We start from the raw sequence: 15,473 nt of genomic DNA, 5'->3' as shown, positions 1-15,473 counted from the left end.
GCAGATTTGAGAAATTACAAAACTAGAGCACAATTGTCTACCCAGTAGACGAACTTCAAATTTCGTCTAGCCAACATACGACAAAAATAGATTTTGTTTATCCAGCAGATGAAATAAATTTAAAAATGTAATTTTTAGCAATTTTCGTCAACTGTGCATGGTTTTGCATGACGAAATCAAGATATTGTCTACCCACTGGACGAAATTTAGATATTGTCTACCCACTGGACGAAATTTAGTAAATAAACATTTTTACCATGATTTGCAGTGTGCTCCATATTTTAAATATATTTTAGTATAAACTTCATTTCTTTTCTATTATAAACTGTGTAGGGATAATGTGAATTATCAATATACTGCAATTAGCGCCAAATTAGGCAAGAGCCATAAATTCCCAGCTTTCCTTAAGATAACAATTACAAAGCAAGGGGTCATTGCGTCTGTACTACTACGGTAAATGATGTGTAAGACCTTTCCCTGGAGGAATTAGTAGATTAGTCATTAGTCACAACAAAAGTCGTAGTAGTACAGACGCAATGACCCGTTTCTTTGTAATCGTTATCTTAAAGAAAGCCGGGAATTTTTGGCTCTCGCCTAATTTGACGTACTAATTGCAGTACATCGATAGTTCACATTATCCCTACACAATTTATAATAGAAAATAAATTTAATTTATATTAAAATATACTTTGTAAAATAGATTCAAAATATGGAGCACACTGCAAATAATCATGGTAAAAATGTTTATTTACTAAATTTCGTTCAGTGGGAAAACAATATCTAGATTTCGTCCAGTGGTTAGACAATATCTAGATTTCATCATGCAAAACCATGCACAGTTGATGAAAATTGCTAAAAATTGCATTTTTAAATCTATTTCGTCTGCTGGATAGACGAAATCTATTTTTGCCTTCTTCATATACGAAATATTTGTATTTCGTCGACCTGGTAGACGATTTTTCTTAATTTCGTCTATTGGCTAGATGAAATTTAGATTTCGTCTACTGGGTAGACAATTGTGCCTTAGTTTTTGTAATTTCTCAAATCTGTAGTATTAATATATAATTTCGATTAAAATTTGTATTAAAAATTAAAAAATTCCCAGATCGAGGAAGAGGTAGCACCCCTTGCCCGCAACCTTGCTGCAATGATGGAGGAGGATGTCCTCCCCAAGACTGGTTAGTTTAGGTTCAGCGATAAGTCCGGATTGTCATGCCCTTTGAACTTCACATTTTGTAACTGAACTTAAGTTTTTCGTTTCAGCCGGTGCCTGGTGGACGGATACATCTTTGGTGCCCCGACCCTGCTTGGAGGCTTGACCCTTATTGAGCATGTGTCGCCGAGAGGCTGAGCTCTCGGCCTGCTGCTGCTCTGCCACGCGCAGGAGGTATACACGAAGCTTTCTAGCTCGCCCGGTTGAAGCGTGGTAGTCCTCCGCAGTCCTCCTGGATGTGCTGGTTCACGTCGCGCACGTGAGAGCGCGCGTCCGCTGTCGCCAGGGTAGCCTAGCTCGCGCTCGAGTTTGGCGCGCTCCTACTCTAGCTGGAGCTGCACCTCGTTGAGCTCTTTTAGCCGCTCCCACAGTTGTTCACGCCGCGTGGGTGGCGGCCTGGCGGGGCATTCGCACCTCTTTCACCATCGTCGTGGAAGGCGATTGGAGGCGTGGCCCTCCCTCACTGTCGTCGGCGACATGGCCATCAGGAGTGTTCACCATAAAGCAATCACGCGAGGAATGGCGGCTCTTTTCGTTGGAGTCCGAGTTGGAAATCCTTCCGCAAGGAAATTGTGGATGGACTCAGACATGTAGTCCGTCATGCACACGAACTCGATGTCCGCGGGCGACAGGTTGGTGTGCGATGCCACGAGGTCCTACATGACTTACGCCACGTTGCGCGGCCGAATGGGGACGTTGTCGGGGCGTTCCTAGTGACGTTTTCCGGGGAGAGTGGTTCCCCTCCGGAGAGTTGTGCCTTGATGTTAGCAAAAGAAAAGAGCACACAACGCAGACCGTGCTAGGCCGGTTAGGAACATAGAAAGGTGCCGAGCTGTTGCTCCATGCTCCCACGATCGGGGCCACAGTGCTCACTACTTGCGGGGTTGGGAGCCTTCAGGGCGTCCAGCTGTAGACCCTGCAAGGCCTCGGCGATCCGCTCCAGGCCACCCTCCGTGTCTATGATGAAGTGCAGGCCGCCGAAGAGCACGAGTGCGCTCAGGACCCATCCTCCCCTACCTGGCGTGGCTTGCCATCCGCAGCCTACTAAAAAAACGAATGGGACGCGCAAAAGGCCCCTCGTTGGCGCGCAAATTGTCGGTGTTCTGAACCCCCAGCTAGTAAATTTCGTGCTTTGCGCGTCTGGCCCGGATGTTACGCCAGAGGATGCGAGGTTTATAATGGTTTGAGCAGAACGTCCTACATCTAGTTCGCGACTGCTAGCGTGTCTTGCGTGATTTTGTAGTAGGGGCCTAGGGGGTGTAAAAAGTCGAACCCCTGGCCGAGAGCCCTCCTCTCTCTTTTATACACTAAGGGAGAGGGGTCGGTGTATGAGAGAGAGAGAGATGCTTGTGTGCGTCTTGGAGGGAGAAGATCTCTCGTGGTCCCACTACGCCTTCCTTAGGTACGGGAGCCCCGCTTGGTCCGCCGGTGCTTCTCCCTCGTCAAGTTGTGGGCCCCGTTGGCCTTGTCGTCACCGTCCGCCTCTTCCACGGGCGGGTCTTTCATATCGCACGGTTTGTGTCGTGAGGTGCAGTGGCTCCGCATGCCCGGGCGGCACACGTCTCTCCTCTATATCTCGTCGCCTCCGTAAGCCTATAGAGGGTTGTGCTCCACTGTTCCCCTGTTAGAGCACGTCACCCGCCTGGTCTCTCGCATCCATAACGGTAAGAGGGCTGCGTTGGGACCGTTGGGGGCCTCGCTCTCTGAGTCGGGCGAGGATGGACCTCTCCCTGGAGGGTCGGGCGAGGTAGAGACCTCTCCATGAGGGTCGGGCGCACCTAGGCCCACGCACAGGGCCTGCGGGTGCCAACCCTATCCCTTAGGGTCGGGCGAGGCAGACTTTCCCTCCTAGGGGTCCAACGAGACTATCTTAATTGCACCAATTATTCGTGACCTCGAGACGCATGGTGGCTCCTCCCGCCTACTCTTGGGTATCCCTAATATTTATACCCGACAGGTACGATGGGTCTAGTCTTGATGAGAAAGAGGTTTTGATCATAGTTCTAAATAGCGGGTTATAGCCCAACTATAGTGGTGCTGTAGCAGGTCGCCGCAAAGGGCTATAGCAGTGATTTAGCAAGCTATAGTGGGAATTTAGTGCAATTTTGGATTGCTGCCGCTAAATCCTATAAACTGCTATTTAGAACTTTGGTTTCAATTCTTTCAACTTTTATAGTATATATTTATAGTATACTCCCTTCATCCTAAAAAAATAAGTCATTCTAGAAACTTTAGGACAAATTAATAAGAAAGTGAAATGATCATGTTTGCTCTTATTTATTATCTATATTTGACACTAATTAATTTTTGCAGGCTCATACACTTTTTAAATAGAGTAAGATGATTTGTTTTTTAGGATAAATTTTGAATCCTAGAGACTTGTCTTCTTGGGACGGGGTAAGTAGATGTAAGAGCAAGGGGACGGCAACCGTGCCCAAACAGATGGAGAGGAGAGCAAGGGAATTTCATATATCTATAAAGGAGGCATGTTGGTCATACAAATCCTGATGATGTAACATATGGTGCATGTATAATTGAATTCTTGATACTAGCTAGTCGTGCAATTGCGTGGGCCACCCTACTGCTTTATGCTAAGAACACGAGCAAATGATCATGCATGTCCATTACATGATCTTTATTTTCTTTCTATGAGAAAAGAGGAGCACCATGTATGCATGGAACCCAAGTACCCGACACATCAGCTCCGTCAGATCAGTTGCTGTGGAGGACACTCTGGAGCTGAGCTCCCAGCGCCGGGAGCGTGACGGGCTTCTGGATCAGCCCGTTCACCCCCGCCCGCCGGCACATGTCGCGCACGCCGTCGTCGACACCGCTGGCAGCCACGGCGACGAGGACCAGCAGCCAGCATGCGTTGCTGAGCTCCCGGATCCTGAGCGCCACCTCGAACGTGTCCGCCGCGGCGCCCGTGCCGGCGTCGCCGCGCGCGTCGATGTCGAGGACCACCATCTGGAACGGCGGCTCGTCGGCGGCGCTCCGCCCCAGCAAGCTCAGGCAGTCGGCCGCCGACGGCACCGGTAGCACCTCGCAGCCGAGCCGCTCGAGGAGCTTCCGCGTCACCTCCATGCTCGTGGCGTCGCCGTCGGCGAGCAGAATCCTCAGGCCGTTGAAGTGGTGGTGGTGGTGCTGGTGGTGAGGAACCGTCCTGGGCGCGTGCGGATTCCGTGGCTGCTGCAGCTGGAACCGCAGGAGGAGCGTCATGGTTTCTCCAAGGCCTTCGGACTCGGATGCCCACCACATGTTGCCATTCATCATCTGAAAAGATTTTGAGGAAATTTTAGTATCAATCGTCAACTGAATGAATCCCGAACTAAAATTAATACCTGCGCAATCCTTTTGCACATAGCTGTGCTCAACCGCACGCCGGCGGCGTCACCAGAGTCGGGACCGAGGCCAGACGGTGGCGGGCGAGTTGCAGGGGAACTCCCGGGATCGCTCTCCGGTGATCTTGTGAGCCCAACTTGGAACCTGACAAACACTTGGTTTCCACCGGAGAATTTCACTCGCTCCAGCACCGGGATCTGATCCTGGTTGGCGCCGACGATGTTACTGAAGCTGCAGACTGAAAATGACAGGACGGCGCCGGCGACATGGCCGTGGCATCGGCTCAGCAGAGCTCCCACCATGTGCAGCAGGAGGTGGAAGACTCTCTTGTCGTCGCCGACCACCCATTCCGGAAGAGAGCTGGCCTCCAGCTGCGGCGAGAAGCCGAGGCCCCGGCAGCGGGCTAAGCATCCGCCGACGCTGGCCGCGTCCGTGACCAGCGAGCGGAGGTCGAACGGCCTCCTCGCCACCAGCGTGAGACTGGACGGCGGTGGCGCGTCATGGCTGCCCGCCGCCGGCGTCGCGGACAGTGTCTCCATGACGTGGTCCGCCAGAGTCGAGGAGAGGGCGCTTGTCTGGGCGATGGCGTCGACGGCGAGCCTCTGCTCGGGGCGCAACGCGGCGGCCTCCTGCTGCATCACGGAGAGCAGGCCGACGACGGCGTGGATCGGCCTCCCCACGGCGTCGCGCGCGGCGCTGCGCGCGGCGTTCCTCGCCCTGGTCGCGGCCTCGAGCTCGTTCCTCGCGTGCACCAGCGCCCCGTGCTGCTCCGCCAGCTTGCGCCGGATCAGCTGCGACTCCTCCAGCGCCGCCGCGTGGGAGAGCGCGGCGGCCACCTGGTCGGCGACGGCCTTCACGATCTCCAGATCCTGGTTGCTCCAAGTCCAAGCTGCAGATGATGACCCATGGTCGTCGTCGTTACCGCGACGAACAAGGACTAAGATTGCGTAGCTCGCCAGCTCCGATGCGCAGCTCCCTCCGTGGAAATTTGGGATCCGTATTGCGGCCGCAGCTCCTGCCGGCGGCAGGCCCCCGCCGCTCGCCGACTCAACCACGGAGCCTGGCCTGAGCACCTCGGCGTCCTTGCTTGCCAGTACGGCGGCCACGTCAGGGTGACGGGCGGAGATGGCGCGTGTCTCCCTGTCGAGCACCTTGCCGCCTTGGTCCGGCAGCAGCTGGTGGGTCAGCTTGAGCACGCCGCCGCGGTGGGGGAGAGCGGCGGGCATCCAGACGGCGCAGTTGTGGAGGCCGAGGGCGTCGGCGAGCTGGAGCATGGTGGTGCGGAGGATGGCGCGCGCGTCGGCGGAGTCGCGGACGTGGCGCGCGACGGCGCGGGCGACGCGCCGCACGGCGTCCTCGCGGCGCCGGACGGCGGCGACGTCGCGGTCGAGCTGGCGCGCCTTGGTGCGGAGCAGGGACTCGCGGACCTTGATGCGGAGCAGGCGCGGGAAGAAGATGGGGAGGGAGACGGCGGCGGCGGAGGTGGCGACCGCGCCGAGGGCCTTGGCGGCGGTGAGGGCGAGGAGGACGCGGCGGGAGCCCGGGCGGTCGTAGGCGAGGGCGTTGAGCAGGTGGGTGACGCCGCACATGAGGATGAAGGTGCCGAGCTGGAGGAGCACCCGCCGGAGCGGCGCCAGCGCGGCGCAGGTGGCGAAGTAGAGCAGCTCCAGCGGGATGGACAGGAGCGACGCCGCGATAAGCAGGTCGCCCATCTTCTGCCACTGCAGCAGCGCATCCACCGCGGCGTCCTCGCGCCCGTCGCACCCGCCGCAGCGCCGCGCCGTCCGCGCCAGCACCGCGTCCGCCGCCGCCGCCGCCATCCCGTCCCCGGCCATCCACTCACTCATTCGGGCATGCATGTAGACATTCCTCGGCATGCAGGTTGCTGTGGCTGCGAGGAAGACAATCGTGTGTCAGCTACTCTGCATGCAGCAAAGTTGTGGCAGCCAGGTTCTATTTTGCTTGGGTTTTTGTCCGGGGCAGCAGCTATCCTTGCCGAGGCAATTCCATCCATGCAGGCCTAGCTACTCCGCTCCAAAATTTTTGGAATGCTCCATCAGAACAATGGTACTCCGTACGTGAAAAAGCAGGTCGAGAGGTAGTTTACCTCTTTTCCGAGCTAGGTCAAAAAGCAGGATGCGAGAGGGAAAAAAATGAGTGAGAAGAGAGGGGCTGCTGACAGGTGAGCCTGAAGGATAAAATTGTCTTTTTCATTCACGCTTAACAGCACATGGATGGAAATTTGGACGGAATGATACTACGAGGATAAATCAAAACTTCTATGGTATGAAAGGAAACTCAAAAAAATTTATGGTATATAAGGAATCCATCTAAATTTTTATGGTATTGAAGGAATTTTACTCTTTGATATAGATCCTATTAGCCATAGTACCAGCAGAGGTGTGCGTTGGGCCTCGGGCAAGATGGGGAGGTTGGGTTGAAGGGCCAGGAGGTTTGACTGCAGTTGCTCCGTTATCGCGTATGTGCTGCGGTTTCTTTTTGGTCAGCTTTCTCGCATTGGCGCGTGGTGAAGTTGGTGGTTGGGGCAGTCGACGTGCATTGATGTTCTTCGATTACGAGCACAGCGACGACGGTGCCCAGAGAAAGAAGACGATGAACAATCTGGTTGTAATTTCTAAGTTTTATAGGGTCCTTTTGTAAAAAGGGAAGTACTTGTATCTGTTCCTATCATCTTTTTTTTTGCGATAATGTTCCTATCATCTTTTAATACGATGCTTTCCTTTCTCGCAAAAAAAAAAAAGTTTCGGGGACAACTCCAAACTACAACAGCGGTTGGGCATGAAGCTGTACGGCTCCAGTATGATTAGTCTTTTGTGGGTTCCATGTCAACCGAGAGCTATACATTTTGAGATCAGAGGAGACCAATATGGCACCGAGAGTTCTACTTTAACCTCAACAGTTAAGTTTTACGACCTGAGGTTGAAAATCAGGCTCAGATTTAATTGAGTTAGGGTCAGTGTGTTTTCTTCACAATCTCATTATACTGTTACATACTTTTTCAAAGATAAATTAGTTTGTTTGTGAACTAATTAGCTTGTTGGATACTAAGTTAAAATAATCTAAACTTGAATAAATTTCCATAGAAGAAAAATAATATCTAACATATAAAATAAGTAAATTATGAAAATATATTTCATAATGGATCTAATTGTTTTCATTTAACACTCAAAGTATTACTACTTTTTTCTATAAATTTAGCTAAATTTTAAATATTTTACTTAGAACAAACAAAAAATGCATTACATTTCAAAACGAATGGAGTAAGAAGCATACATTGAATGTGGTTTTTTCAAGCCTGCAACTAGGGGTGGTAGTGGGCTATGTCACTAATATTCTCTTCACAATCCAATTTGGTACTCAATATTTTTAGCTCAAAATTATATAAAATTAGAGTCCGGTTCTTAAATTATCTAGACTAAAAATTAAAATCCTTTGCCATCTCTAATTACAACCAAAGATGGTTTTCACTGCTATATACTTAGTAGCCTATGAGGCTACGACCTCCATTGTATGTCCGCCGCTGCCTACTCTGGCTGCTTCCTGCCAGCAGACCCCCACCCCCAAAGCCAAAGAGTGCAGCACTGTGACGCCAGAATTCGCCACCTCATAAATAATTAAATAGGAGTGAGTGACGTTGAATCTGCATATCGGCTGGCTGCTTCCGCGCGACAAGAATCCGCCAAAGGAGAAGGGAGCTATTCGAGGTAAGGCGCGAGACCGCCAGCGCAGCCGTCGCACAAGGGTACCGTGGGCTGGCCCGGGCGCAACACAAAACTACGGGAACATGATGTGAAGTAAACTAAATTCGTAACTTTTAAATGAAATATGTTCAAATCAAATTTAGGTCGCACCATTAGTATTTAAAATAAGATCTCAGTCAACTATATTTAAATAACCACCATGGTGGAACATTTTTCAAGGAGGGGAACAATGTTTTCGTGAACTGGAACAATTGTTCCAGCTTCAAAATAAAATTATTCTACCTTTACAATATTTAAAAAATGGCTCAAATACAGTGAAGTATAATCTTGTTTAAAGATCTCATTATTAAAAACACGAGAATAAATTAAAATTTAATTTCGATGGATAATTTGAAAACTACGAATTCTTTACACTTTCCTTTGCACAAACTCCATGCACCGTGCACTAGTGCAGCACAAGGAAGAGCGGGCTCCTGCGACTGCGATGCTCCGGCTCCAGGTACCCAAGGACAAGGAGAATGCAATGCAACGGGCATTTTGTTTTAAAAGAAAAAGAGAGAGAGAAAGGAATGGGAAGAAGAATGATATCGACAAGTCGATCACAGCCCAACTAGAGCCTGGCCCAGGAAGCCTAAGCCGGCCCAAGCCTGCTTCCGCATCCGTCCCGGTGCGGATTGCTCACGCCGGCGAACTCCTCGAGCCGCCGCTCCCGGCTCCCCCTTCCCCCGGCGCGGCTTCGCCTCTGCGGATTCTTCGACGCCGGGCAACCTATCCTGCTTTCCCCGCGCAGCAGCCGCCGGCGACGGGCCCCTTCCTGGTCCGCGCCGTCGTCGCGCGCGGCGGCAGATTCTGCTATACTCCCCGCGTTTAGCGGAGCCCGCGCAGTAGGTAAACGGCTCTCTCCTTCCCTTCCCAGCGTATCCGTGTTTGTAGTAGTAATCAACTAATCATGTCCATATGACAGTCACGCGATTACTCGATATAATTAAACTGGAGGAGCAATTGCAGTATTAGGATCTTAGATTCCTTCTGTGAAACCCGGTTCTAGACAGCGCATTACAAATAGTGGCGGGGGCACCAGTTCCCAACACTTTCTGGTTGTGTTTATTGGTTGCCTGGTTTTCCCCATTAGCAAGGCCAAGCCGCTGGAGTCGCGGAATGTTTAATTTTTACTAGTGTCTAAGTCCATCAGTTTGAGTTCTCCTCTGAACCAGTATTAGTTCTAAGTCGAATTGGAGGTCTTTATGTCAGATGCCGGTCATAGAAATGTACAATCATTAACATGGAAATTATAGAAACATTGATTATCGTGACGACAATCATCGTAGAATCATGCCATCTAAATTGGATCATAAAGTCATAAAGTCAAACGGCAGAACCGAGATTTTGGAAAATGACAAACCATTGCGTTTTATTGCCTTGGCAGTACTATTACGAACACTTATCTGGAATAAAGTCCTTTGAATGCTTCAGCGGATTGACGGTGCTCCTTCGCCAGAAAAGTGCATGTGAAACTTATCTCTAACTGCTTGCAGTTCTTTTAGAGCATCACTGATCGATGGGCGGTCCATCGGTGCATCCTCTGAACAGGAAATCCCAACCTGCAAAACTGAAGTAACGCAGGCAATTCTCATATCTCTGATGCTGCCGGAGTTCAAGGTGCCTTCTTCCCCACCCCTCGTCTCTGGTAGTAGCTGTTGGTCCATAATAACCCTCACTCTATCTGGCATTGCCATCTGAACATACTTGCGGAACCCAATGGCTTCTCCAAACTCACTGTCCGTTGGTCTTTTCCCAGAGAACATCTCCAGCAATAGAATGCCATAGCTATAGACATCACCATGGGTGGAGACTTCGTTGCCCAGCCCATACTCTGAAACCAACCACAGTCAGTTGTTTCTTAAACAAAACAAGACCTTTAGATATGCAGATATATTGATTATTTATACTATTTACTAGTTCCAAACCACAGTTCTTTTTTAGATAAAGGAAAACACTCCAGCCTTTACACCCACACACAGAAAAGGCACAGTTCTTAAGTGTATAGTTTATAATTTGGACATGTTCCATATCTCTTGAGGATTGAGTTCTGTTGAGCTGTACATATCTGATTGTAAAACTAAGAAAGCCTTAAACTTTGATTGTAGCAAGCATATTGGTCATTGGAGTATACGAGAAGAGAATAAAGTAGAAAGGAAGCACACCTGGAGCTGCATAACCAATTGATCCTCTCATTGCTGCCCATCCACTAGATTTCTTGATGTAGAAACCTTGCAAGTCCGAAATCTCCAACATGAGCAACCATGTCATTGTCCAGGAGAATGTTGCTTGGCTTAAGATCACAATGGATAATTGGTGTTGGCCTATGTTGGTGCAGATAATCTAGTGAGGATGCCACATCGATTGCAATGCATAACCTTGCAAGCAGATCTAGTGTCTTTTGTTCACCATCTTCTATGATCCGTGAGTGCAGCCGTTGATCTAAATTTCCATTTGGTAGGAATTCATACACAATAGCCTTAAACTCCTGGCCCAGAGAATCAATACTTGAGCAGACCGTCAATATCTGCACAAGATTTCGATGTCGAACACATCGTAAAGTCTCCATTCTGCCACAAAACTGAGATGCGCCGCGTTGTATGAGGTTGACAACCTTAATGGCAACTACCATGTGATTGCCATTGTCTCGTATTCTTCCTTTGTAGACTGAGCCAAAGCTCCCTGCACCAATGTGGTTCTCCGAACTAAAACCATTTGTTGCATGGGACAACTCAGCATAAGAGACCCTCATATACTTGTCACTTATGACTGGTATTTGTAGGTCTGCTTTTTTTCCCTCTCTTTTGATGGAACTTGCACAGTGCAAATACTAATGCCACAAAGAGAAATGCACTGCTCGTGAAGACTGCTATGGTAAGTTTCCAAGATGGCTTCTTGTTGGTGTGGTTGGAGCATGGTCGCAATTTCAATTGAGGGATACCACCACAGAGGCCTTCATTTCCGGTGATCAAGATTGCAGCCGAATTTTTAAATACCCCTTCTGTTGGGACTCCACCTTGGAAGTTATTGAATGAGAGATTCAAGGAAGAAAGACCTCCCAAGCTGCCGAGAATTTCAGGGATGGTCCCAGATAAATTATTGTAAGAAAGATCAAGCATCAAGAGTCCCTTTAGATTTCCTAGCGACAGTGGAATTGTCCCCTGAAGAAGGTTACCAGATATATTGAGACGTTCCAAGCTTTCGCACTCACCAATGGATGTTGGAATCACACCAGAAATTATATTACAGTGCGGGAAGCCTACGGCACTGGGTACGCCCTTTTTTAGAGAAATCAAGTTCGCCAAGATTTTTGAGATTCCCCACTTCTATTGGGAAAGATCCAGATAAGGAATTATGTGCAAGATACATGAACCTTGATAATGTAGTTATGGAAAATAGTTCTTTAGGTGTTGGGCCAGAGAGATTATTATGGGAGAGATCCAACACTTCTAAAGGGCAGTTACTGAGACTAGAAGGTATAGCTCCACTAATCGCATTAGTACCAAGGAGAAAGATAGTAAGTTTTGTAAGATTGCCAAAAGTTACAGGTATGGGACCTGACAAAGCATTATTTGATAAAGACAATTTGTTCAAATTCTTGAGTTTGCTGAGAGATGCTGGAATAACACCTTTGAGAATGTTACGAGTCATGATAAGCTCTTTCAAGTTGACAAGGTTGCCTATTCCTTCTGTTATTATTCCAGCTATATTGTTGTATGACATAACAAGATACTCCAATTCTGTTGAGAGATTTGCAATTGAATCTGGTAACATGCCTTGGAGTTTGTTCGTACCAACATCTAATACCTTCAACTTGCTAGAGTTGGTTAGACTAGTAAAAAATTCCCAATCAACATTATTTGTTGCTTGGAACTGATTTGCTTCAAGCCACACTATAGACAGGTTCTTTTGGCGAGCTCCCAAGCATCGGGGAATCGTTCCTGATAGGAAATTTGATGCTGTTTGAATCCACTGTAGCATTGTGGCGTTGCATAGGGATGATGGCAGTGTACCACGTAATTGATTATCTGTTACAAGAAACTGTTTTAGGTTTGGAAACTTGCTACCTACATCAGATGGAAAACTCCCAGTCATGTTATTGAATTGTATGTTCAAATTTTCAAGAGAAGAGAGATTGAGCATCGAAAGCGGAAAAAAGCCTTCCAGTTTGTTAGTGTCTATAAAGTCCAGTGAGTGCTTGGAGGTTTCCAAGCACATCGGGTATCAAACCTGAAAGGTAGGTAGTTGAGAGAGAGAGGGTTGTAAGCTTCCCAAGGCTTCCTAATGATTCAGGGATCTGACCCACTAGAGCATTTCCTTGGAAATCTAAATATTTTAGTGATGATAGGTTTCCTAAGAAAGTAGGTATGGTTCCTTCGAGCTTGTTTTGTGCCAATTCAAGTACATTAAGAGACAAGAGTGATTGCAGTGGTGGTATGCTTCCTTCTAGTTCATTGGTGGGAATACTGAGAAAGGTCAGCGCTGAGAGGTTTCCAAGTGAAGTAGGGAGTGTCCCAGAGAATTGATTGAAACCTAGAGATAGCTCGTTAAGATTCTCAAGCCTTCCTATCTCTGTTGGGATTTCTCCTGTCATGTTGTTGAATTCTAGGATGAGATGTTTCAGATTTACAAGGCTTCCAATGTTGAGAGGTATTATTCCTGTAAGCCTGTTTTCACCAAGATCGAGTAACTGAAGATTATGCAACGAGCTGAACTCGCTTGGTATCTCACCTTGCAGTTTGTTACCATGGAGAGAAATATTGGCAAGACTTCGACAGCGACGGTGGAATCTGCCCTTGGATTGAGTTGTAGCTAAGCTGCAGAGTTTCAAGGTCATGAAGATTACCGAGCTCTTGAGGCAGAGCGACATGGAAGTGATTCTGAGCAAGGTTGAGCCGCCTCATGTATGTGAGGTTGCCGAGCGCAGTGGTGATGGTGCCAAGGAGGTTGAGCTCACCGAGGTCTAGCACAACCACACGGCCAAGGCGGCTTCTGCTCAAGCCACACACCACGCCCTGCCACTGGCACATTGGAAGGGATCGGTTACCCCATGTTGCAAGGGATCGCGATGGGTCACTCATTATGCGCGACTTGAAAGACATGAGCGCGAGGTAGTCATTGGCGCCGGGGGTGGAGGTTGCGGGAGCTTCCAGTAAAGCTTGGGGCGCCACATGTATGGCATGGCACGCGAGGAAGATGAAGGCTAGCAAGAGAGACTCAAGGAGCAGCACCATTGCTGTCACTGAAGCTTTGCTTCGGGAGGCTATCTGGTCGTGTGTGCTTAGGTTTGTTCAAGGCAACCGGCCAGAGTTCCTGTTGCTTATATGGTTGGAGGTGGCACTTGCTAGCGAGTATATTTTAAGTCGCTAATATTGCACTCCCCGTCCCACAACGGGTTTTTCTAATCAGCGGACGCCCCAGGAAGGCTAGCGCCGATTTCCGACAGCACACTAAGTTTCATTTTCAGGAAACTTTTTTCATGCACAATTTTCTAGTTTTGAAACCTTATAATTTATGCACAAAAATTTTACATATAATTTTTTTTCCAAACAACTGGTCAGGGAATATTTTGCAGCAAACTTTCGTGGTACACAAAACTTTTACTTATAACTTCTTTCAATCAACTTTTCAGAAGATATTTCACGATATACAACTTACATGCATAACTTTTTTAGAAAACTTGTCGGATGATATTTTTTAGCATAACTCCCACGATAATATTATAAGAAAAACTTCTCGCACAACTTTTATGCATAAGTTCACTATCCAACTTCCCATGAAAATACTGAAAAAAGGAACTTAGTTTAACAGCAGAACTCAATAAACACCTTTGAAAAAGAAAATAAAACAAATGTTACTAATACATGTGCATGAGAATAAATATATCGGAAAGTAAAAGGAAAAATGAAAAAAAATAACACTTGCTATTATGTAATATAAAGGGAAAAACAGAAAATAAAAGGAGAAAACAAATTAATATCTGGTTGTCTGTCACGTGGGTGGGGCCGATAGCTCCGTCGTTGCGTAGTGGCTCCGGAATCGCGCGCCAGGAAGCGCCCCAATGCGCGACTGTGGAATTGGATTCCGCTCCCACAACTAGCGTTCTTTTAGCAACTTTCAAACACATTAGTAGTCATGAGAATTACCCTAATTACTCATAGTTGTTGTAATTTAAAACCTGTTGTCTGTTTGATTTTCTAGATCCTGATAAATGCGAATGCATTAGAATAAGGAAAGTAAAATCAATTACTTATTTGATTGGCTCCATACACTTCTCCATACTTTTCAAAACTGAACTATTATGTCTTTCAAGACAAATTAAGGATGAACTCGTCTTGTGGTTTAACTTTGGTCCCTCATCTCTTCAAACGGGCCAACAAGGTTTTTTTTACCTAAGTCAGTAGGAAAGGCCTCTATCTGTTTTCTTTATATAAGTTTTATTTAATCCATATATATTTTTAATTCACTCCCCATGGCCATGATGTGTCGAATCTAAACCTATACTCCCTCCGTCCTAAAATGCATGACATTCTGAGTTTTTTAAGACAAATTATAGATGTAGAGAAAAGATGTATGTACCCCTTATTAGTGCATTGTTCAATTAATCAATTGCTTAATTTTTAGTGCCCGCGCCAAAATCAAGAAGATCAGCATGCCTTTTTTTACTGCTCCAGCCTACCACAAATGATTTTTTTTACAAATTAGCACCAAAATCAAGAAGATTAACATGTTTTTTCCGTGCAAAGGATCGTAGAATGACTTGTATTTAAGTACAAATGTTAAACCCTCCCTTGTAATTTGCATTACAGGACTGAGGGAGTAAATCATAATTAGATATAATAGATGCTCTAGCCGCTAGGCTAGAGCTCCTATTGCACTGCCAATAAATTTGCGAGGGCAAGGTGATGTTGACCCGGACTTTTATGGAAACAGGAGGATCGCGCCTCTCTCAAGGAAAGGAAAGGAAAGTAACAAAACCATTCATCCACATCATAATGTGGAACCAGTATCCAACATCATAATGTGTGAGATCAATATTAAAAACCATTGAATAATTGAGGGTTCAAAGTTGGACTGCTTCATGACATGAATGGACCTGCGAATTAAGTTGGCAAAGATCCTTTTCAATTCATCGTAACTGTCCATCCAGATTTTGT

At 47.4% G+C, this 15,473-nt stretch overlaps 1 protein-coding gene and 2 pseudogenes across 1 annotated transcript; all 3 read right to left on the bottom strand.

Annotated features, from left to right (window-relative positions):
* Window positions 1-3,702: 3,702 nt before the first annotated feature.
* Window positions 3,703-6,339, bottom strand: LOC120653283 (ethylene receptor 4-like; the record flags this gene model as incomplete). The annotated part of the gene is made up of 2 exons (XM_039931051.1): window positions 3,703-4,486; window positions 4,555-6,339. Coding segments are annotated over 2 exons (2,346 nt in total), but the record flags the coding sequence as incomplete, so codon positions are not given.
* Window positions 6,340-10,344: 4,005 nt separating this feature from the next.
* LOC120655089 lies at window positions 10,345-11,246 on the bottom strand (annotated as a pseudogene).
* A 313-nt stretch (window positions 11,247-11,559) lies between these two features.
* LOC120653282 lies at window positions 11,560-13,569 on the bottom strand (annotated as a pseudogene).
* Window positions 13,570-15,473: the final 1,904 nt, after the last annotated feature.

Source organism: Panicum virgatum, chromosome 1N, assembly GCF_016808335.1.
Source record: "Panicum virgatum strain AP13 chromosome 1N, P.virgatum_v5, whole genome shotgun sequence".
In the NCBI taxonomy this organism is placed as follows: Eukaryota; Viridiplantae; Streptophyta; class Magnoliopsida; order Poales; family Poaceae; genus Panicum; species Panicum virgatum.
This window is presented reverse-complemented; position numbering and strand designations above follow the sequence as displayed.